This window comes from Prionailurus viverrinus, chromosome E2 (assembly GCF_022837055.1).
Source record: "Prionailurus viverrinus isolate Anna chromosome E2, UM_Priviv_1.0, whole genome shotgun sequence".
Taxonomy (NCBI): Eukaryota; Metazoa; Chordata; class Mammalia; order Carnivora; family Felidae; genus Prionailurus; species Prionailurus viverrinus.
The window spans coordinates 14,492,107-14,516,564 of NC_062575.1; the positions used below are offsets into that span (position 1 = coordinate 14,492,107).

At 41.6% G+C, this 24,458-nt stretch overlaps 1 protein-coding gene across 5 annotated transcripts in view; it reads right to left on the minus strand.

Annotated features, from left to right (window-relative positions):
* The window catches only part of HYDIN (HYDIN axonemal central pair apparatus protein), a 429,838-nt gene that overhangs the window by 151,252 nt on the left and 254,128 nt on the right, over positions 1–24,458 (minus strand). For all 5 annotated transcript variants that reach the window (XM_047836101.1, XM_047836099.1, XM_047836098.1 and 2 more), the window contains 5 exons: positions 23,964–24,202; positions 20,837–21,110; positions 16,085–16,228; positions 11,187–11,330; positions 4,909–5,222 (listed from right to left, as the gene is read on the minus strand). In XM_047836101.1, the coding sequence (XP_047692057.1) occupies positions 4,909–5,222; positions 11,187–11,330; positions 16,085–16,228; positions 20,837–21,110; positions 23,964–24,202 (1,115 nt within the window). The remainder of the gene's footprint in view (positions 1–4,908; positions 5,223–11,186; positions 11,331–16,084; positions 16,229–20,836; positions 21,111–23,963; positions 24,203–24,458) is intronic.

Sequence of the window (24,458 nt, forward strand, 5' to 3'; positions counted from 1 at the left end):
GCCCCACCTGGGGCTTGGGTCAGTACAGAGCCCGCTTCAGATCCCTCTCTCTCTGCCCCTTCCCACCCCTCTCAAAAATAAACATTTAAAAAAAGTTCCATTTTTGAGGCAAAAGAAATTAAAGAATGATGAAGAGACAAATGGAAGCATCCAGAAATGAGGCTTCCCCTACCTTCCCTCTAGTCCTTCCACCCTCTTCTTCCAATCACAATGTGTGACAACTGACGGTCATCACAGAAAAATCAATGTGAGATCAACACGTGCTCCTTTGTTGCAGAGCTGGGCTCCCTTAGGCCCCTGTATTCAATTTATCTATAATAAGATTTGGAAACAAAAAGGCAAAGCTGTCCTTGGAGACCACTTGGCCACGTGCTGTAAGTCCCAGCATCGCCTCAGCTTTGCGGCCCTGAGCCTGGGCAGAGATACCGGCTGGGCTAGTATCCACCAGGCTCACCCTCTGGCCTCTTAGAGGGTAAGGGCCGCTTCAGGTGCGGGCTGCCCTGTGTGCCCCTTTCACACAGATGTCATGAAGCATCACATTCTCGACCAGCTGAGCAGTCATGTCGAAGAGACAGACCCAAGAAAGGGCACATTCCGGTAGTGCTGGTGGCTTCCTCATGTCATGTGTACAGCCTAGACTGTCATCTACCAAAGTCAGTCTCGAACCCAGTCACGCATCTGAACTCCCATGGATGAGCTGGCTTCTGAGACAATGACTGGCTTTCCTCTTAGGGAGTGCTTTTTTTAGTATACTTGTCCATTTTACTTCTTTCTTTGTTCTTATATGTGACACGAGGGCCAACTTGGAAAAAAAATAAGCTCAAACAAGAGAGATGCTTTAGATGGCCCAGTCAGAATTGCCTGCAAAGTCACGCGCACACACACGTGTGTATACACGTGTGTGCTCACATGGCTGATGTGTGTGTTGTGACAGGCAGGGATATTGAAAGTGTCTGGGTGTCCTCACATGCTGCCCTAATAGAAGAAAAAGAAAAGCCTCTTTTATCCTTTGTTTCTTTTACTAATGGTAAGGCTTAGGAGAATTCTAATTGGAAAAGAAAGGTTAGTGTTGGTATATCTGATAAAAGTGACCTTTAGCCACTGAATGTCTTATGTTTTCCTGAGGGTCTGCAGAGAAAGCCCATCTGAAGGGCAAGTGGAGTGTTTTTTGGTTTTTTGGTTTTTTTTTTTGCTATCCAAGGTGACATTTATACCTTGAACCTTTTCATTTGGCAGGTGCCAAGAAGCTGACAGAAAAGAATCTTTAATCAGTTATGAAATGATTCTCCCTCACCACAAATACCCAGCAGGGAGCAGTTACAAATTAGAAAACATCCTTTGAGGACCTACTCTGTGCTGCCTACTCTGTGCTATGGGCTCTGGGATCCAGAGGTAACAGGACAGATGTGCTCCCTGGCCTCAAGGGTTTAAGAGCCAGCTAGGAAATTGGACACTGAGCCATAATGACAAGTGTGATGTGTCACGAAGGAGATGGGCTACCAGGGCCTATGCCAGGGGAGGTCATGTAGGCAAGGGTCTCAAGAAGGCTTCCCAGGGAAGAACCTGGAGCTGAGACTTGACAAGAGAGCAGGGGCTGGTGAAGTGAGGCGTGGAAGGAGCTTCCAGCAGAGACTGTGTGCTCAGATAGGAATGGGCCGGGACAGGAAAGGGGCCAGTGTGGTGAGGGCAGAGTGAAGTGAGAAGAAACTGGGGAGGAACACAGGGAAAGCCCATGCTGAGCCTTGCTGAACACAGTAAGTATTCCGTACTTCATCCTAAGAAGCATGGGTGCTGTTGAAGGCTGAAAACCAGAGCAGTGACATGTTCATCACTTGGCTACTGGCTGGATGATAGAGTCCAGTTAGGGACATCAAAATGGTCCAGGCAAGAGAGGATGGTGACGTGAACTAGGATAATCATCATGGAATGGGAATGAGGGGGTTATAGAAGGCAGAATAGGTAGAACTTGGTGATGGCTTTGATGGGTGAGGTCAGGGAGAGGAAGGAATCTGGATTCCTCTCAGGACAGTGATGTCATTCACAGGGGTGGGGGCAGGTGGAGAGCCTGAGTTTGGCATGGGACACGTTGGACACAAGTCACATGGGAAACATCCAAGAGATGAAGAATGAGACGCCCTCGGGACTCAGCAGAGGGTCTAGGCGGAGACGGTTGGAAGCCTCAGGTGCCGGCACTAACTGCCACTGCACAGAGAGCAGGGGCCCAGGATGGAGCCCTGCAACCTACACACACTCAGTGCACCTGCTGCTGTCCCAGGGCTGAAAAGGAGGGAAAGGTCGAGGGGATAAGCAGGAAAGCAGGAGAATACAGTGGTATTCAAAGGAAGAAAGGCAAGGGTTTCGGAAGGAGGGATTGGGTAGCCATGTTGAATGAAGCTAAGAGTTATCTTCCTGGAAAAAAAAAAGGCAGACTTTTTTGCCTCTTGATTACAAATCTTCCTGCTGTTTCCAAGAGTCTAAACTCCTTATCCCAGCACCAGGCCTCTCACACATGACTGCCAACCTGCATCCAAGAATTCTCCCTGGCTTCTCCCTCACCAGTGAAGCCTGTGCTGTGGCCACGCTGATGGGGCCTCTGTGGACACTGGTAGATGCATGTCATTTGCCTCTCCAGCATTCATTCTCTCATATGTCAGTTTTTGTTTGGAGATCTGCCCCCTCCCACCCCATTCAGTCCATGGGGCGCTGAGGTCACCACGGCAGCCCTTGGTGTGGGGCATGTGGCCAGGCTAATGCTGATCAGTGCTTCACCCTCCATTGAGTGACTGACTTGGGGAGGGGACAGGAAATGTGACTGAACTGGTCCAATCACAGTGAATCTCAAGACAGTTCATGTACAAAGGCTAATGTTCCTTTCCTGGAGCTCAGATCTGCGAGGATGTGGCCCCAGGAGAGCTGGCAGCCATGTGGGAACCATGGGAGAAAAGCTGACCCAAAAACTTGGCTTTAACACATGAAAGCAAAGCTAAGAGATGGAGCTTTAAGCTGGGCCAGAAGCCAGAGTGAGTCTGGACTTTTGAGTTGTAGGACCCAGTGAATGTCTTTTCCTTTTCATTTTTGTTGAGGGTCATGTTTCCTGTCACTTGCAATGGAATAGAATCCACGAATCCTAACTGATATAAACATGCTGTTCCTGTTACTTAGAATGTTTCCCTGTTGCCCCATCTGAGACATTTAACTGTGCTTCTCAGCGCAGCCTTCTTGGATTCTTCTGAGCTCTCATCCCTACCTCTGTCCTTCCTCAGAGCCTGGCATTAACACATGTTCCCTGTGATTTCCCAATAGCCTCAGGCCAGGGACAACGTCTCATTCACTGTTATATCCCCGATGCCTCGTACGTCGTCCGGGGCATAAGAGTCACTTACTGGATGCTTTCTGAATGACTCTTGGAATGAATGAATGAGTGAACAAATGAATTATAAGCAAAAGTTCAATATCAAGATACAGGAAGATACTGAAGAGAGGGGGAAAAATGGTTAAATAAATGCTTAACACAATGAAAAATTAAGTGCATCCTCTCCAGTCCTGGCTAAGTCCATTTTCAAAATGCCATTATTTTAATTATGGAAATGGCCTCTCAAAAATGAAAACATGTCCCTTGTGCCTCGGTAGAATAAACCCATGTAGCTATGTTACATCAGAATAACTTCAGAGAATCTGGTATTCGAAGCTCATTAGGTCAGGTTGGCTGATTTTACCCCAAACCTAAACAGTACTCGGCACCTAACGAGCAGGCTCTGTCATTCAGGCCCAGGCCCACCTCCAGTGCCATGCTGGGTCATCATTAGATGTCTACGGAAGACATCTAGAGCAAGCCGCTGTTACTGTGGAAACAAGCCAGGGAAGGGAAAAGCTGGCTGTCATATACAAGATGAAGGTTGCATATGGGAGGTACCGACAACCCAAGGAAACAACATGAGGCTTCCCTATGCAGAGTGGCAGCTCGGCATTCAGGTACTGAACCCAGAGCTGTCCAAACATCTAGTAAGGAGACACAGAGGAGCCTGAATGTCCTGCTTGTGAACAAGACAGACTCAGATGAAAATGTTACTAAGGCTTGACTAAAACAGCCTGTTTACATGTTTTTTAAGGAGTGTTCTCCAAATTAAGTTTGGATTTAGCTTCTAAATGAACAGAGACACTTCTAAATCCAAATATTGTGAACACAGCTTTCCTCTTTCTGCATTCACCACCTCCCACTATTTTGTACATATGTATACATCTGTATATATATGTATCGTTTAGAATGAAACCCACCAAGGGGCACCTGGGTGGCTCAGTCGGTTAAGTGCCCAACTTCAGGTCATGATCTCATGGTTCATGAGTTCGAGCCCCGCGTCAGGCTCTGTGCTAACAGCTCGGAGCCTGGAGCCTGCTTTGGATTCTGTCTCTCCCTCTCTCTCTGCCCCTCCACCACTCACACTCTTTCTCTGTCTCTGAAAAATGAATAAATGTTAAAAAAAAAGTAAAAAAAAAAAAGAATGAAACCCACCAAGATAGGCAGAATGTGGAGCTCCGTGCAGCATTTACTCAATGTATTATCATATTCAATCCATGCTTTGGGTTTGAAATGCTTAAGACTTCATTTTTTTAGTGACACATTTCTAATGATCCAACCACTAGATTCAAAATTAAAGCAGGCTTATGGATACTGCTTTGCTAATCTGGTGGTAATTGGGGCTTTCAAAGATGTTTTAGCTGCTCTTCCTGTTTGAAAATCTAGGATGAACCACGATTTGAGACCCTTTGTTCTTTCTGCCAATAATTAGTTACCAGAACTGAACACCATGAAAGACCAGTACACAGAATCTGGGAAACCCAGTACAAAGCCCAAAGGAGAGAAATGGGAACTGCAGAAAAGAGCTATGAGGGGCAGACAGGCTGGGGTACCTTATCTGATTTTCCTCGTTGTCTACCAGGAAGAACCAGCGGAACTTCACAACCAAGGAGCTGCAATTGGTGATAGTTATATATCGGATCACCTCTGTATCATTCAGGATGCAGCCAAAATCCAGCTCCATGGTCTCAAAGCTGAGGTTGGGGTAGTTCACTTCTCCACGCAGTCTCAGGCTGTCTACTTGAGGGTGCTCTACATACTTGATTGCCAGAATTTCTTCTGCTACCCAATTGTTCAAGTCATTTCTATAGGAAGGGTCAAATTTGACCAGCAAGTTTTTTTCTCCATCAATCTCCAGTTTGATAGGCTACAAATAAGACAATTGGCAATTACCAACCTATATGATGCATTTTCAACCTGCTCCATGGAACAGGAAAACCAAAGTTATTTATACATATTTATGGAAATACACACATACAGATGCACATATCAGTACAAATAGATTAGTATGAAATACATACACAGCCACATTTCTTTTGTCCATAATTATGTATTCACACTTAAACATAATTAAATAGCTGGTATATCTAAATCCATATGGATATCTACACTATATCGATAACTATGGATATTTTATATACATATATGCACACACATCTTTTATTGGTTGAACATGAAAGCAAGGAAAATCTGGATGGGAATCATTTGAAGGAAGAGATTTTATTTTATTTTATTATTATTTTTTTCATTTGTTGAGGAATCAAGATACCATTGCATGATTAAATTTAAATTTAATCTTAAAAATTAACCTGAAAATTTCTTTATTTGATTAGACACATATCTAAATTATAACCAGGAAATGCAAATAATATTTCCATGTATTTACTGATAGACTAGAATTCTAAATTATTACAACATTGAAACAGGTTTCTTTAGAGTATATGTTTTTTTATAGAGTAAATGTTTTTTTTAGAGTATATGTTTCACTTACTTTTTTTTTAATATAATTTATTGTCAAATTGGCTTTCATACAGCACCCAGTGCTCATCCCAACAAGTGCCCTCCTCAATGCCCATCACCCACTTTCCCCTCTCCCCAACCCCCATCAACCCTCAGTTTGTTCTGAAGGAAGAGATTTTAATAATAGTTGTGAGGTTATAAGGATTGCGAGTTGCAAAAGCGAAAGTCTGCAATGAATAACTTATAAAATATTCTTAACTGAATATAAATTAGATTGTAAAATGCTCTTCCTAAACAAGTGGGAAACATTCCTGGCTTAAGAAACTTTCAAAAGGCTTTCTAAAGCCCTAGGGGAGGGGCTCTGTAGAGGGTGACCCAGAAAAGGATGGATTAGGCAATTTAATTTCTTTTCTAATGCCTGCAATTCTAACTCTTAAGCACAGTGTTATTTACTTTCTGCTGTCTTCTATTCAACTTAAAATGACACTCCCGGAAGCTTGACAGAGTTTATTCAGTAGATTATGTTTATTCTTTTCTCTCTTTGATTCAAATCCCCGTGTGTTTCTGGATGTCAAGGCCACTGGAATACCTTACCATAGAAAGCCTGGCTATGAGTTAGCTTTTTTAGGAATTGCTCAATTCCCACAGTTAATCCACAGGAAAGCCACCTCCTGGTTTTGCAGAAAGTGCCCTGAGGCAGTTGGGAGGCATGCACACAGGGATGAGTCTTTCAGAGAGTACTTCCCTCTGCTGAGTTTTCAGGTTCAGGTATTTAACTGTGCACTTCAGTGACATGATTAGATGGTTTCTGTTGATAAAGCCAATCACCTGATTCAAGAATCAGAGAGAGGGCAATCACTCCTCAGGCAGCTAATCCCATCTGAAAGTGTGGCCTGTGCTTGTACAGGTGGCTTGGCAGAATTTAGAACTCATTCTTGCAGATGGTAACACATGGTATTGCAATGCCTCGTATTTAAATATCTTTGAAGATTGAGTTAAACATTTCCCCCCTTTGTTGTTTTGTAGAAATGATACACATCCACAAAAATTCACATTATATATAAAAGCACGAGGAGAAGAAATTAAATACTCATCCAAAATTTCACCATATATTATTTCTCAGAGTTAACATTTTGTAAGCATGAGTCCAGACATAATGGATGGATAAATAACATTTTTACAAAAATGAAATCAAACTAATTTATTTTTTAAATGTTTGATTTTTTTCTCAAAAAAAAAAAACCAAACACTTGAAAAAATATTCTTACACAAGAGATAATAATCCTAAAACCATAAACTCTGGAGCCAGACTTCTTGGGTCAAAATCCAGCCTCTGTCATTTACCAGCTCTGTGAATGTCAGCAACACTGCTTAGCCTTCCTAGCCCTGGGTGACTCTCTCTCTCAAAACTCTGTAGCCATTGCTGCATTGTCATCTGGCACTAAGTATTACGGTGGAGAAGTTGAAGTTAGTCTAAACTCTTCCCTTGATGGATCGGTCCCTTCTTTTCTGCATAGAGGCCATAGAATTTTTGGATTACCAATAAGACCAGTAATTTCACCAAGATATGACTCACTGTTGGATATTCCATAACATTTTGTCCCAAGACAAGGTATGGCATTGCTTTTAAAAATCTAAGCCTCTTATCCAAGCCAAATAGTTCCCTGCCCCTGAGGCACCAGGGTTACAAGTGTATTGCTTATCCTTGTGGAGATAATGTATGGATTAAAAAAAATCACATTCATATATGTATTTAAAACTTTTGTATACACATGATAGTACACTGTGCACTCTTGTTCTGCAATTTGCTTTTTTCACTGGGAGATCACTCAGTGCATGTGGAGCTGCATTTTATTCCATCATATAATTTCGCCATCATTGATTTAACCAATCTCCTACCGATGGATATTGGCTCCCAATCTTTGGCTCTTATAATCACTGTTACAATGAATACCCTTGTCTTTATGTTGAATATTGTGTCTATATCTGAAGGGTAAATTTCTAGCAGAAGAATAACTCGGTCAAAGGGTATGGACATTTGAAATTTTGATAGCTGTAGCCATATTGCCTTCCAATGTATACTTCCCCAACACTGTGGGGGTGCCTATTTCTACATGCCCCTCCAACACAGAGCACTATCAAATTTTTGCTCTTTGCCAATCTGATAGGAAAATTAATTTGCATCTCTTCTAATGTGATTAAAGTTGAACACATTTTCATATATTTAAGAGACATTTTATTTTTCTTTCTGTGAACTATATTCATTTCCTTTGCCTATTTTTCTATTGGTGTTTTCCTATTGATTTGTAAAAGCTCTTTATTTTTTTTTTATTTTTATTTTTTAACGTTTTATTTATTTTTGGGACAGAGAGAGACAGAGCATGAACGGGGGAGGGGCAGAGAGAGAGGGAGACACAGAATCGGAAGCAGGCTCCAGGCTCCGAGCCATCAGCCCAGAGCCTGACGCGGGGCTCGAACTCACGGACCGTGAGATCGTGACCTGGCTGAAGTCGGACGCTCAACCGACTGGGCCACCCAGGTGCCCCAAAAGCTCTTTATTTTTAAATATTTATTTATTTTTGAGGACAGAGAGACAGAGAGAGAGAGAGAGAGAGAGAGAGAGAGAGAGTGTGTGTGTGGGGGGGGGGGGGGGGAGGGGCAGAGAGAGAGGGAGACAGGATCTGAAGTAGGCACTAGGCTCTGAGCTCAGTGCAGGACTTGAACTCACAAACTGTGAGATCATGACCTAAGCCGATGTCAGACACTCAACAGACTGAGCCACCCAGGTGCCCCAAAGCTCTTTATTTTTTAAACTATATGTATGCTTTTATTAAAGTTACACATGCAAATAATATGAAAGGCCCAACTGTGCTAGCAGAATTATTACAGGAAGCAATAGTTCCTGACCCAACCAGGGATCCTAACAGTCCAGAGACCACCATCAATTTGTGTAGTAGGACTGGTCTACAGAACAGCTTCCTTGGGCAGAGAAGGGGCGATCAGTGGGTGGACATACCCCAGACACCAGTTATTATCCTGGAGGGCTAAAATCACACTAGAAACACTGAAGTTCCCCTGGCACTTTGATCCATTTCTCTGGGAAGAGCACTTATCTTTAGATATGGGGATAAAAGCCAACTGCCCATGTTTTTTGTGTGTGGGGTCGGGTGGGACAGCTGTCTAGTACACATGGAATCTCTCTATTTTCAGTGTTCTCCTCACACTTGTTGCCTCCGAGCCCATGCTACTCAGCTTGAACGACTCTCATGTCTCTGCGGTCTCACAGGAGAATTTTCTAGAATGCTGGTTTTTGTGCCCGTGCCCTTTTGGTCAACCCACTCCATCCTCATTCTGTCTTCTAGAATTTGTTTAAATCTCCCATTATCTTCTTATTACCATCTTCTTCCTTCTTTATTTTACTGTTCTGGGCTTCTTTCCTTCTGAACATTTCTACTTTTATCTTAAGATTTCAGGAGGGACAGGAGAGTGTGTCTAATCTACCACCCAGATGGAGAAAGCTGCTCATATCTGAATTTTCACTTTATCCATTTGTTCTCCTCTGCCCTGTGAGCTTACCCTTCATCTCCACTTTGACCACTTGAATCTCATCTTTAAGCTCTTTTTAAAGACAGGTCATACCATCTACCATTTCTCTGAGGCTGCAGAAAACTACATTCATACTTTCGGTCTCCTTCCTTGTATAGGCTCCCTAGCAGTAGGTTTTTCTTCTGCCTCTCCCTTTTATTTCTCTATTCAAAGATCTTAGCTGGTGTTTTCCCAGCTCAGGCTTGAAGGAAACCCACTAAGTAATTGGTGGGGAAGGGAGGGTGGTAGTGCAGTTTACAGCCACCGGTCAGGTATTGTCTGCAACCCTCTCACTAAGCACCTCTGTCCCCCCATCTCCCTCCAAGATCCATCTCCCTGAGCGAGGCTCACGGCAAATCTCCTTCAGTCATGGGCTCCCTCTTCTGAGATCTCAGGATTGCTGCCTGCCCTCCCTTCCTCCTTTTTACCTCTTCTTCATTAGCTGTCTCCCCAGATTGTGAGGCTGACCACAGTGGTGTATGGATCTGGTTTCTCCCTCACTCCTTCTCTACAGCTCTGCAGTGCCACTGGCCGCATGGCCCCGCCGTTCCCACCAATGTCCGCATGTTCCGCAAAGGATCGCAGGGGTGATCTTTTTTTTTTTTTTAAAGTATATTTGTTTATTTTGAGAGAGAAAGAGAGAGTGCAACTAAGAGAGGAGCAGAGAGGGAGACAGGAAGAGGGAAAGAGAGAATCCAAAGAAAAGAGAGAATGCTAACAGCATAGGGCTCTATCCCATGAACTGTGAGATCATGACCTGAACTGAAATTAAGAGTTGGACACTCAACTGACTGAGCCACCCAGGCGCCCTGCACAACGGTGATCTTGTAGGGATGTTTAGAGAACACTGCATCCTGCGTCAGACTGGGGAGGCTCAATAGCTCACAGCCTCCTCCCCCAGCCCAGTTCAGATTTCTTAGTATCTGGAGATGGGCTCTCTGGTTTAGGGACTGGGTTTGAGCCATTTCCTTGTTGCCTAGAGTATGGAACTTTGCTTTAGAAAAGTAGAATCAATAGGTTTCTATTATCATTAGTGGGAAGTCACTGTTTTCTAAAGATTACAATGGGCAAGAATGAAGGGTTATCATAATGAGCTGAAGTTCCTACACCATTAATAACACTTGGGTGAGGGACACCTGGGTGGATCAGTCAGTTAAGAGTCTGACTCTTGATTTCAGCTCAGGTCATGATCTCAAGGTTCCTGAATTTGAGCCCCACACTGGGCTCTGCACTGACAGCAATGGAGCCCGCTTGGGATTCTCTGTCTCCCTTTCTCTCAGCCTCTCCCTCTCCCCCATAATCTCTCTCCCTTTCTCTCTCTCAAAAATAAATAAATAAATAAATAAATAAATAAATAAATAAATAAACAAACATTAAAAAAAATCATAGTGGAGGGGCGACTGGGTGGCTCATTCGGTTAAGCGTCTGATTTCGGCTCAGGTCATGATCTCACCACTTGTGAGTTTGAGCCCCCTACTGGGCTCTGTGCTGACAGCTCAGAGCCTGGAGCCTGCTTCAGATTCTGTCTCCTTCTCTCTCTGCCCCTTCTTCGCTCGTTCCCTCTCTCTCTCTCTCTCACACATATAAATATTTAACAAAATTAAAAAATAGTTGAGTTATATTGGAATTTATGACATATAAATCTTCTTTATTCTTTCCTCTTTGTTTCTTAAATTCTTCCTACCTGTCTGCACTGAAATTAGGTAGCATGCTGACATTATTCTCTTCCTTTGTCACACACACAACTCTCCTAGGAGCTTGTTAAGACAGCACTCTGTCAACTTACCTCAGGAGTTAATGGCAGTGGAGATTTATCAGTCTCGCAGATACAGAAGGGTCTGCTTGTGGAGAGCAACACATTCACTGGCAGGGTGGAAATGTTCTTCATGACCAACGGCTGGTAATCAGGTTCCAGGACAGTGTTTGGTTTCTGCACAAAGGGAAAAAGAAGAAACCAAGTTATGATAAACATGTAAGCCTTTAGCAACCAAAGTCTCATCATCAGTGTTAACAACAGAATTAGCATTCCCCACCCCTCCTTGCTCTCTGTCTCTCTTTCACTGTCTTCCCCCATCCTTGTACAGACTTAGATAATTCATTCACAATTTATGGTGGACTATTGAAAAGTGATCCTACATAAGCCAGAAAACAAAGATTAGACTTCTTACTCTCTTGTGGCCAGGTTAAGAACACCTATACGTGCCATGCCTCTGGATAGTACTATTACTATAGAAGTTTCCAGTGTCATAAAACAAAGTCTAATAATTAGTGATATCTAATGGAAGAACCCATGCATCATTATAATGAACAAAACATTATTTTCCTTATATTTTTTCTATGCTCAAAATATCCAATTTGCAAAAATATATACATTTGTAATATATTGTTATGTTGACAAAATGCTCATAACTATTTCTGTAAATTTTTCCCAATAACACTGGGATCGTTGATGTAGAAGCATCTTTGCACTTTCTTAGATACATCAAATTTCATTCTTCAACTGAAGAAAGCATGAGCAATGGATCTTAACCTGAAAATTTCTGGTCAGACTGAATTTTTCTCATTCTAATGTTGGAGTCCACATCATTTCTTATGTGCTTTGGAAAGGGGGTCTTTTAATAACAGCAGGAGGCAACAGAAGCCTCAATCTGTGGCTTCCAACAATAGACTCCCTCCAATCATTCCCTGGCTCTTCCACAACTCTGGCCTGTTTTCCCCAGGCCTCATGGTTTTGATTTGCTGTTCCAATTTCAGTTAAATCATTCTGATTCTATATTTTGGTCTGACTCTGTCTCTGCTTCTTTGTTCAACACAATCTTCCTTCTCCTGTGGTTCCTGGCTCCCCTGGCTCTGAGGTGCTTAGGTAACCAGTGCCCATTGTGTCTTTGTTGGCTTGGGCTGCTATAACAAATATCATAGACTGGGTGGCTTCAATAACAGATGTTTCAGAGTTCTGGAGGTTGGGAAGTCCAAGATCAAGGTGCCAGAAGATCCGGTGTCTGGCTTTAGATAGCTATCTTCTCACTATGTCCTTGCATGGCTGAGAAGGAGATGATCTCTCTTGTCTCTATTTTTCAGGGCACTAATCCCATTCTTTTTGAAAATTTTTTTTTAATGTTTATTTATTTTTGAGAGACAGAGACAGAGCACAAGCAGGGGAGGGGCAGCGAGAGAGGGAGAGACAATCCAAAGCAGTCTCCAGGCTCCGAGCTGTCAGCACCGAGCCCGATGCGGGGCTCGAACTCATGAACCATGAGATCATGACCTGAGCCGCAGTTGGACGCTTAACTGACTGAGTCACCCAGTTGCCCTAATCCCATTCTTGAGGTCTCTACCTTCATGACCTAATCATCCTCCCAAAGGCCTTACCTTCAACATCATCACACTGGGGATTAGGACTTCAACATGTGAATTTGGGGAAGACACAAACATTCAGTCCATAACAGTTAGCTCAAGCATCCTGCCTCGGCTGCACTGTTCGAGACCCCTACGCACTCCCAGAGTTCTCTGAGGGGCTCAGTCTGGCACTTACCATGAGATGCCAGGCATTGTTTCCCTCCCTCTAACATGGCAATACAGGCACCGAATTCACCTTGTATTTGCAGATGATGATATACTACATTTTGTGAGAGGGATGAAGCAGCACTTTTGGGCCATACAAAGCTGTCCACTCAGTGACCTTCCCCCAGGCCTCTGTGTCACTGCAGAAAGCATTGAAGTGAAGAAGCCATAGTCGGTTGGTTTTGGCAAGAGGCCACTTAGAGGTTAGAGATGAGGAGGAGTCGATGCACACAGAGCCGTTCTATTTTAAAATGACCCCTTCTCTCTGGGTTGTTTGTCTCCCCAAATATCAAGAGACAGGTTTTGCTGGTGGACTTCATGAAGCAAACTGGCTGCTACTTTCAGTTGACCTTTTCAATTCCCCAGAGATGTGATTTCATCTGTGTGCCTTAGGAATGGCATCACAGTTATAAAGTAGATCAAATCTGAGGAAATGGTTATAGAAAAATTCTTCCCATAGGTAGGGCTGGTATCATTATAGTCTAATGTACTAACTCATATATGCTGCCTTGAGCCCCAAATGAGACAGGACAGATAATTTGGTGTTATGTAATTAAATCTGAACACCAACACCAACAGGCCTCTTGTGCATACTGGTTTAATAAAGTTGCATTTCTTCATTGTCCCTGGTGTGGCTTAAATATGAGCAGGAAATAAACAATGAAAAATATACTAGTTGGACAGATTTCACAATTATAATATTTGGGGGGGGGGAAGGAGAGAAGGGCAAAAACAAACACGGAGTTCTGACAATTTGTTTTTTAATTCGATAAGTTGCTGCCATATATAAAATATTTGCTCTTTTATTTTAGTGATAAACTCAGAGATGTAAACAAGAATATGTTAAAAAGAAAACAACCCAAGGCTTAAGGATATAAAAAAGAAGGAACACTATACACACATTTTTATGGGTGTTTATAGGCTTAGAAAAAAATCTAATAAGAAACCGGGCTGCATATTTAACATACACTGTAATGTCTTGCAAAGAATAGCTATTCAATAAATACTTACTGAATTTTCTCTGAATAGCGGAATTTAGAGGAAACATGATGCCACCAAATTTGGTGCAGCTGTTGCCAATAAATATCTTTCCTGATTACTTAAAAAAGGAAGAATTTAAAACAGTAATGAAAACTTAGTAACTCTGGCAGAAACTCCTGTAGTATTTTCTTGTTATATGTCTCATGGAGCTTGTTTCAGCTGGTTTATCATCCTGTAGCTGAAACCCTTATTCTACTTCTTCAGTGTCTGCTTTCTGCACTAGTCCATTAAGCCAGGGTTTTGCCTTGCCTTGGCGGCCTAATATAATGTAAGTGCTCAAAATTATCTGTTGGTTTGAAGTAAACTTGTACATCTCACCTCCCTTACTTGATTATAAGCTCCCTTACTCATATCCTAACAGAGCACTTTATCCATGGTGGGTGCTCAATAGATATTTATTTAATATTAACAAAATATAATGAAATCCACTAACAGAATAAATGGTCTTGAACATTCTCCTGCAAGCCTCCAAGTAGTGAAAGGAATCCTGGTTGATTGCCCCATGATCGGTTAGGCGCTGCCAGACATAGCCCATTTGTACAACACCATGTCAGGACTTAGCTTGGATTATGTACATCCCACACTATGGAACAATGGCTTACTTAATACCCAGTTTTCCCAGTTGGCATGAGGTTCATCCGGGTGGGTCTAGTCTCACTGCTATATCCCTAGCACTCAACACAGTGCCTAGGACATGGTAGGCCTTGATAAATACTCCACTCAGCAGCCAGCATGACTGTTTCATTGAATAAATCTGACCATGTCACTCCCCTCCCTCCCTAAAGCCCTCCAATGGTCACCCAGAACAAAACCCAAAGTCCAGAACATACCTCCCAGCCATGTCAAATTCCTTTGGCCTCTGCCCATTTCTCTAGATGGACCTCATGTCATTCTGGGCACGTTCTCTAAAGTGGCCTTTCAGTTGTATATATTCACCAAGCTCTTTCCTAACTTGGGCCCTTCACATGTGCAGTTCCCTCTGCCTATTGATTCTCTGCTCGTCCCTTATCACCATACTAACTTCTATTTCTCCTTCAAGTCTCAAGTCTAGGCACTTGCTGACAGAGCCACCTAGGACCACATGTACAAATATGGCCATGTCTCCAAAACATGTTCTCGTAGTGCCTTATACCTTATCTTCATAACACTGTTTAGAATTGAATCTTAAACAACTAAATTGTAAAAATTTGTTTATGGTCTATAACCCTGACCAGTCACTTAGCTTTGACGATGTCAGGCTGGTTCACCAGATTTCCAGCACCAATGCAGTCCTCAACTCAGAAGAGGCATTCTCTACCTATCTATTTTGAATGGTACATAATTCTAGGATGGAAGTCTGCCGAGGAGTACGTCCAGTCCTGCTGTGATGTCTCCTTCCACCTCTTCGCCATCCTGACCCCCCTGCCCTGAGCAGCAGCCATTCTTCATTTCCCCTGTCCTATGCCTCCTCCATTTAGTGCTTGTCCTTAATAGTTCTATAAAGTCATGGGCATTTATAGCCGTATAAATTAAAGAGTATGAATCAAAGAGTTTAGGTTGATTATCCTCAAGCAGTGTTAGGTGACCGCATAACAGCTTAACTTGCATCTCTGTTCCCTTACATGTATGACGGAATGATAATAGAACCCATTGCATAGATTGTTGTGAGGAAACAACTGGGAAAATGTAGTTGAGGAACATGGCCTGATGCCAGTGCCTACCAATCAGTAAATGGTAGCTTTTCTTACTGATTATTATAATTATCAATAATCCTACTCTAACCTTTTCTATACTGAGATGTTTATTTCACCTAGTTAGAATAAAAGGATCAACTAAAATGCATTTTCAGTGCACTGGAATACGCCTTCATTTACTTGGTCTTATATATCAGGAACGAGGCAAGCAGAATTTCCATAACAACTCACATTTCAAAGGAATGTAGGTTTAGATTCAGAAGTTTTAGTTAAATGTGTATTGGTCTCTGAAGCTTAGAAAACATTCACTGGGTGCAGGTATAACAGGCTTCCCATTAATTTAGCTTCCAAAATGAAAATGTGAACGTGCTGACCCCTACTTAGTGCACCCGCCCCAGGCAGCACTGACCTTCTCCAGTCGGTATATGAGCTGTTTGGTGGAGAGCTGGGTAAGTGGCGCTATAAACTCACAGATGATATTCACAGTCATCAGCAAGCTCTTCCCCTTCTGTGCCCCGATGATGGCATGGCACACCAGCTTTTCTTTGACTATCTGTAGACGAGACACATCAGCACTTGTAGAATATCCATAGCTCAGAAAACTTAATTCTCAAAATCAACAAGCTGATTCTCAACTACCTGCCTGGTGACACCAGGAAAGAGCACATTTTTCCAAATAGTGCATTTCAGGGATTGCTCTCTGTCACACAATTAAAGTCTGATTGGTTGAATATGTCCTGGATGTGTTTGTTTCTGACTGCTCCCAAGGACACAATCAATTTACATTCAGTTCAACCTATATATACATATATATTACAGGAAAATGTATCATGCATCAGAACTGCTAGGGACTGAACATACAAAACAGACAAGGCAGACAAAGCAGGTAAAATCCTTACTGGGCTTATGGTTCGGGTAGATACATGATTTCTTATCAAGCTAGGCAGGAACTATGGCTAGAAAAATTTTTCCTTTCATGCTTGAATGTTTAAAAATCATGCTGTAGATTCTCCCAACAAAAGGAGTCCAAGGCCGGATGGCTTTCCAGGGGAATTCTACCAAACATTTAAATAAGAGTTAACACCTATTATTTTGAAGCTGTTCCAAAAAAAGAAATGGAATAAATACTTCCAACCTCAATCTCTGGGGCCAGCATTACCCTGATTCCAAAACTAGACAAAAAGACCCCACTAAAAAGAGTTACAGGCCAGTATCCCTGTTGAACATGGATGCAAAAATCCTCAATGAAACACCAGCAAATCAATCAATGTGATACATCACAGTAATAAAAGAAAGGATAAGAACCACATGATCCTCTCAATAGATGCAGAGAAAGTGTTTGACAATATACAGCATCCCTCTTGATAAAAACCCTCATGAAAATAGGGATAGAAGAATCATACCTCAAGATCATAAAAGCCACATATGAAAGACCCACCACTAATATCATCCTCAATGGGGAAAAACTGAGAGCTTTCCCTCTAAGGTCAGGAACACGACAAGAATGTCCACTCTCACCACTGTTGTTCAATATAGTATTGGAAGTCCTAGGCTCAGAAATCAGACAACACAAAGAAAAGGCATCCAAATTGGAAAGGAAGAAGTCAAACTTCCACTCTTCACAGATGACATGATACTCTGTGTGGAAAACCCAAAAGACTCCACCAAAAAAATTGCTAGAACTAATCCATGAATTCAACAGTCACAGGGTATAAAATAAATGTACTGAAATCAGTTGCATTTCTATACACCAATAATGAAACAGCAGAAAGAGAAATCAAGAAATCGATCCCTTTTACAAGTGCACCAAAAACGATGAAATACCTAGGAATAAACCTAACCAAAGAGGTGAAAAATCTATACAATGAAAACTATAGAAAGCTTATGTGAGAAGTTGAAGAAGACACACACACAAAAATGGAAAAACATTCCATGCTCATGGATTGGAAAAACAAATATTGTTAAAATGTCGATATTACCCAAAGCAATCTACATATTCAATGCAATCACTATCAAAATAACACCAGCATTCTTTGCAGAGTTAGAACAAACAATCCTAACATTTGTACAGACCAGAAAAGACCCCGAATAGCCAAAGCAATCCTGAAAAAGAAAAGCAAAGTTGGAGGCATCACCATTCTGGATTTTAAGCTGTATTACAAAACAGACACATAAACCAATGGAATAGAATAGAGAACCCAGAAACTGACCCACAAACGTATGGCCAACTAATCTTTGACAATGCAGGAAAGAATATCCAATGGAAAAAAGTCTCTTCAGCAAATGGTGTTGGGAAAACTGGGCAGTGACATGCATAAAAATGAACCTGGACCACTTTCTTACACCATACTCAAAAATAAATTCAAAATGAATGAAAGACCTAAACGTAAGATAGGAAGCCATCAAAATCCTAGAGGAGAAAACAGGCAACAACCTCTATGACCTTGGCTGCAGCAACTTCTTACTTGATATGTCTCTGGAGGCAAAGGAAACAAAAGCAAAAATGAATGATTGGGACCTCATCAAAATAAAAAGCTTCTGCACAGTGAAGGAAAGAATCAGCAAAACTAAAAGGCAACTGACAGAATGGGAGAAGATATTTGCAAATGACATTAGATAAAGGGTTAGCATCCAAAATCTATAAAGAACTTATCAAACTCAACACTCAAAAAACAAATAATCCAGTGAAGAAATGGGCAAAAGACATGAATAGACACTTTTCGAAAGAAGACAAGCAGATAGCTAACAGACACATGAAAAAATGCTCACATCACTCATCATCAGAGAAATACAAATAAAAATCACAATGAGATACCACCTCACACCTGTTAGAATGGCTAATGTTAACAACTCAGGCAACAACAGATGCTGGTGAGCATGTGGAGAAAGAGGAGCCCTTTTGCACTGCTGGTGGGAATGCAAGCTGGTGCAGCTACTCTGGAAAAAAGTATGGAGGTTCCTCAAAAAATTAAAAATAGAACTACCCTACAACTCAGAAGTTGCATTACTAGGTATTTATCCAAAGGATACAGGAGTGCTGATTCAAAGGGGTGCATGCACCCCAATGTTTATAGCAGCCTTATTGACGATGGCCAAAGTATGGAAAGAGCCCAAATGTCCATCAGCTGAGAAATGGGTAAAGATGTGGTGTATACATACATACAATGGAATACTACTTGGCGATCAAAAAGAATGAAATCTTGCCATTTGCAACAACATGGATGCAACTAGCGTATATCATGCTAAGCGAAATAAGTCAGTCAGACAAAAACAACTATCATCTGATTTCACTCATATGTGGAATTTAAGATACAAAACAAATGAACATAAGGAAAGGAAAGCAAAAGTAACATAAAAACAGAGAGGGAGACAAACCATAAGAGACTCTTAAATACAGAGAACAAACTGAAGGTTGCTGGCAGGGTGTTAGGTGGGGGGAAGGGTTAAATGGATGTTGGGTATTAAGGGGACACTTGTTGGGATGAGCACTGGGTGTTATATGTAAGTGATGAATCACTAAATCTTATTCCTGAAATCATTATTAAAATAAACAAACAAACAAGCTATTAAAAGCCTTAAAAAAATAAAAATTGTGCTACAGAAACCAATACTTCTTTGGATCCAAGAGGCCCAGATTTTTATAAAGTAGAAAGGACCTAGAGTGACATTATACCAGAATAGCTTACACTGAAGAGTATTCGGGTTTTGGGTGTTAATGAATTCAAGTCTCTTCTCAGTTATGTACTACCACATAGAAGAACATTCAGGGAAGCATTTAGCAAATCTTAAACTGAACTTAGAATCCCAGCTTCTCAGATTTAATGCCTTTAAAAATATGATCAGCTCCTGGTAACAACATTGTAGATGTGTTCCTGGGACAGCCTGTCAGTGTCTTGAGTTGAGGGGCTGCATTCTATCCATCTTTGCATCCTTACTGCCTAGCACAGTATTTGTCCTGTGGTATACACTCAGTAAAAGTTGGCTGAATCCCCGAATGACAGAAAGAAAGAGCACATGATGCACTCCCATGATGGGAAATGACGTTTTTGTTTTTGCACCGAGGATGGGTTTTACCTGAACTTGTGCTGTGAAGAATCAATGCAAATGAAGTCAAGTGAACCTGCCACCCTAGAGGACCTACGCTGTGGGCGAGCTTTCCCATCTTGTCAACTGGGACAAATTTCCCATTGTTTCCTATCTCATGAGGAAAAATCTAGTACTACCTCCTAATTCAGTGACCCCAGCAGGAGCTCAAGGATGATCATTTCTCATCCATAAAGTCTGCACTAGTGAGGTAGAAGAGGCTCGTAAGTGATTTGGGAAGTTTCTTTTGTGCTTTTGATGGTTTCCAATTTCCATGAGGGAATAGGAATAAATAGGCACACGTTTTGGAGCTGCTTAAATGTTTAAAGCAGAATGTTGATAATATAAATATGAGCAGGACATCCAAGTTGCTAAAGGTAACTCAGCTTTTTAGTTGATACATAAGAAGATGATGGTTGTAAATAGGAAGCTGTTGTGTCAGGTTGAGAGGAAAGGGGCCAAGGATGTCCCAATACCTGGAGAGCAGAGGCAGCTGAGTGTCTCTAAAAACATCCTTTTTGAATAAATAGGAAATTAATATTGCTATGTGTTAAGAGGAGGTTTAGCTTTGGGTGAATGCTGGATGTCCCTCTGACCCTGGGGATGAGAACCTACTTTAAATGGTATTTTAGGGGGCGCCTGGGTGGCGCAGTCGGTTAAGCGTCCGACTTCAGCCAGGTCACGATCTTGCGGTCCGTGAGTTCGAGCCCCTCGTCAGGCTCTGGGCTGATGGCTCGGAGCCTGGAGCCTGTTTCCGATTCTGTGTCTCCCTCTCTCTCTGCCCCTCCCCCGTTCATGCTCTGTCTCTCTCTGTCCCAAAAAAATAAATAAAAACGTTGAAAAAAAATTTTTTAAATGGTATTTTAGGGTTGGGATCATGGTAGCTGTAGAAACAAACAAAAAACTGAGCAGAGCCGAATCTTGGAAGCAATAGGTGCTGCCATGGTAACTCAGTGCTGTGTGAAAACCTTGAGAAAACTGCATCTTTTCTTCAGATAAATGTTAAGCGACTCTCCTTAGAAATACAGCAAAGATTTATATAGGAGAAAAACGGCTTCTAAGGGTGCTGTCCTCTTACCCTGGGAGTAGCAGAATAGCCTTCAAGTATCACATCGATTGTCTGGTCTGGGTACAGCTCCATTCTGACTGGGTGGATCTGAAACACGGGGTTCTGTGGGGCCCCGGGCTCCTGGAAGTGCTGGGGTCGGGGCTGGCTCTTAGCAAGTCCCTTCTTAGCCAGGCCCTTCTTGCTCAGTTTGTTCTGTGGATGGAAATCTTCGTTCATCCAGAACAACTGTTGGACCCGACGTCCCTTGTTGGTCAACTTGAAGCGGTAATAATAGGTGTCCAGGCTGCAAAAGAGGAGGCAGGAATTGAGAGGGCTCAACTTGGGGTGTTCTGTTCAGCTCCACACCCTTGGGATTTTTCTCCTCTGTAAAGTATTTAAAAGGTAAGTAATGAAATACACTTTATTTTTAAAAATTTAGGAATGCTACATCATGATGCTATGAGGAGCTACCACAGTAAAGGAACGAGGTAGTATCTACTTATGGAGTCCACAGACTGGAGTCCAGTACCTGGGTTTGGTCCCTGAGTTTCCACCACCAGGGAAGTGGTATATAAACACAGACACAGTATATGGAAAAATCACTCTAATTTATGATAAATGTTCTAAGGAGTGAAAGGAAAGTAAAATACCTACTGGAGGAGAAATATATTTCAAATTGTATTGAGTATATTTCTACTGACTGAGTGAAATCTCTTGTGATGAGCTCAACTTGAAGGGAACTTGGAAGAGAAGCCAAGCATATCCTCCAAGCCTGACCAAAGCTCAAGGGCACTGTACCATGGACCAGAACATCACCTGGATTGGTCATTGTTCTCAGAGGAGTACTTTAAAAATGCTATTTCATTCATCAAGTCATTTGTTCATTCATTCATCTATTCCATGAACATTTATTAAGAACCTCTTGATTGTCTGGCTCTTTGCAAGACACTGGGATTTCTGAGATCTTGGACTTGGTTCAAACATGATTTTGTTTGGAATTAAAACAAAACTGATTTATAAGTTTATTTAAATTTTTTTTTTTCAGGGAGAAGACTCACCTTGGCACTGTTTTTTATTTTTAAAATCTTATTAGGCTTTGAGATTTCATCCCCTCTGTTCCTCATTAGAAATACCATCATATGCTAATAAGTAAGTTGAAGCATAAATAATAAATAAATAATAAGGAATATTTGCCAATTGTCAGGTGTAGCCATTTCTATCTAAATAGGTATTTACAGAGTATGCTTATTGGAGTAGTTTGACTTCATGGCTAAGTCCAGGCTTTGGGGAAATAATAAATATAATAATAAACAATATAAACATATAAATTATATGTGTAAATAATATATTATATATAATATAAATAATATAAACTGTAGGCAGTGTATCTGTCACTTGTACACAGTACGTATTTCAATTGTCACAGCAATACGGTAATAATAAGTATGTTTGCTCTCATTTTATAGATAAAGAAATAGAAGCTCTGAAAATTTAAGGGAGTTGCCCAAAAATATGTAGTCAGAAAAGGTGGCATATGGGTATTTCTTCAGACCCTTATGATCAAAAGTTTGGCAAACTTTTTCTATAAAGGGATGAATAATAAATATGTAAGACTTCTTGGGCCACATGGTCTGTCACAACAACTCAACTCTCCACTGTAGTGTGAAAGAAGCCATAGAGAATGTATGTATAGGAATGGGCATGGCTGTATTCCTATAAAACTCTATTTATAGAAAAAGGCAGTGGGCTGCAGTTTGCCCACCCCTGCTTTTGATCATTCTTCTGGAGATTGCTGGCATCACGATTTTGTGGCAAAAAGAATAACTATAGAGCTTAGCCAGAGGAAAACTTGGCAGCTAAAAGCTGCAGTTTGCTTCTACATTCACAGGAAACTATTAGCTAACCCTCCATTTCTAGGCGAGTGTCAGAATATCCTTTGGGGCTATTTGACACTATTTGTAGACTAAGGAGAACATGTAATTAAATCTGGCTTGCAGTACATTGTTTTCTATAATTATATTTGAGTGCACTTAACAAAGAAATTTGGAAATAGAAGCATGGTATGCAATGAAAAAATGCCCTAGCTTATGGCCAACAGATGGGTGGAGAGGAGTATTTTTATATTCAGTTGACACCCAAACTGTAATTGGATGTTTGTCTGAAAACATGTGCAATTCAACTATCTGACTTGCCTGTTACTTAATTCCTCCTGGTTAATGTATTTTCAATCAAGTGTCATGTGTTGTAGATGGAGCACAGGAAAGGAGGTGTGGATGGGCTTTCGGGGAGGGCTCCCAACTGGTTTGTCAGGTACATCCTCTCGAAGCACAGTGTCCATCTTGGTTTCATGACCTGTTACACCACAAGGCAGGAGCACCCCTCTGAGACCGGCTCACAGTACTGCACAGACAGGCCAGATTCAACTGGCCCCAAGAATCAACGAGTGGCAGCCATGTGACTCTGATGAGGAGCCATGAATAACCCCCCAAATGTCTCCTCCACTGTTAGCATTCAAACCTCATACACTTTCAGAGACACACATTTAGGCTGTTCTGCTCAGAGACATCTATACTGTACCACCTTTTATTTAAACATTGAGATTCTCTAGCTTTTCAGGAGGAGCCAATTGCAAGCATCTCAGTTGTTGGTGCTTTGGTGGGGAGATGAGCAGAGGACATAAAACAAAACAAAACAAAATGACTGGCTCTGCAATACCAGATAATATACGTTTGCAATAAATTTTCAACCTTCCTACTTATACTGTACTTAGGTCACCACCAAGTTATATCTGTATTTTCCACAGTCATGGAGAGGAATTAGCAATGTGTCAGATGGAATTAAAAAGGAGGAATCATGATCGAGATACTAAATTTGTCACAAAGAAGCCATTGTATGTTTGAAAGAAAAATGCACTTCTATAAATGTCTTCTCTGGTGTAGAGGGACACAGCTGGGAAAATGCAACTACACTGTGCCTAGGAAAGGTCTTCTTGTGGCTGATGTACCCATTTGGAGGGGGTAAAGTGAAGATGGGAAAAGGGAGGGGGGCTGAAGACATTAGTTCTATTTACTGAAAGTAATTTTTCAAAGTAGAGGTGATGCTCAGTTTATGAAACAGACGTAGTATCTGGAAGAATCAGTCCAGGGTATTTCCCTACCTGAAATGTGCTCCCAAATTGAGCTCTGGAGCAAAGGGCTTATCTGAAACAATGGTGGAACCAACTCCTGAAGCCTGGACAGGAATCCGGTAGGTGTTGCTATTTTCTATGCTCAAAATAACTGTGTCTTTGAATGTCAGTATGTCATTCAGGTTGGCTGTCAGCGTCAGCTGAAAATCAGTTTCCGGGGGAACCATGCCTTCATTGGGTTCAATTGTCCAAAGGGATTTTTTGTGTGCCTGCAACACAAGAGTACAAGTTAACAGTGAAGATATTCTTGGCTTTTCATTCTGCACATGTCAAAGCCCTCTATAGTTCAAATGACTGGCACTGCAGAACTGAACATCAGAGACAAACATTATTTTTTTGAATCAAAGCAGCTGGGTGTTTGTTGGCTTTTCTTTTTTTCAAAACGCAATGTGATTTTGAAGAGCAAACCTACAATTCTACTTTTGAATGCTCTGTGAAGATTCTTTACATCTCTTTCTCAAGATG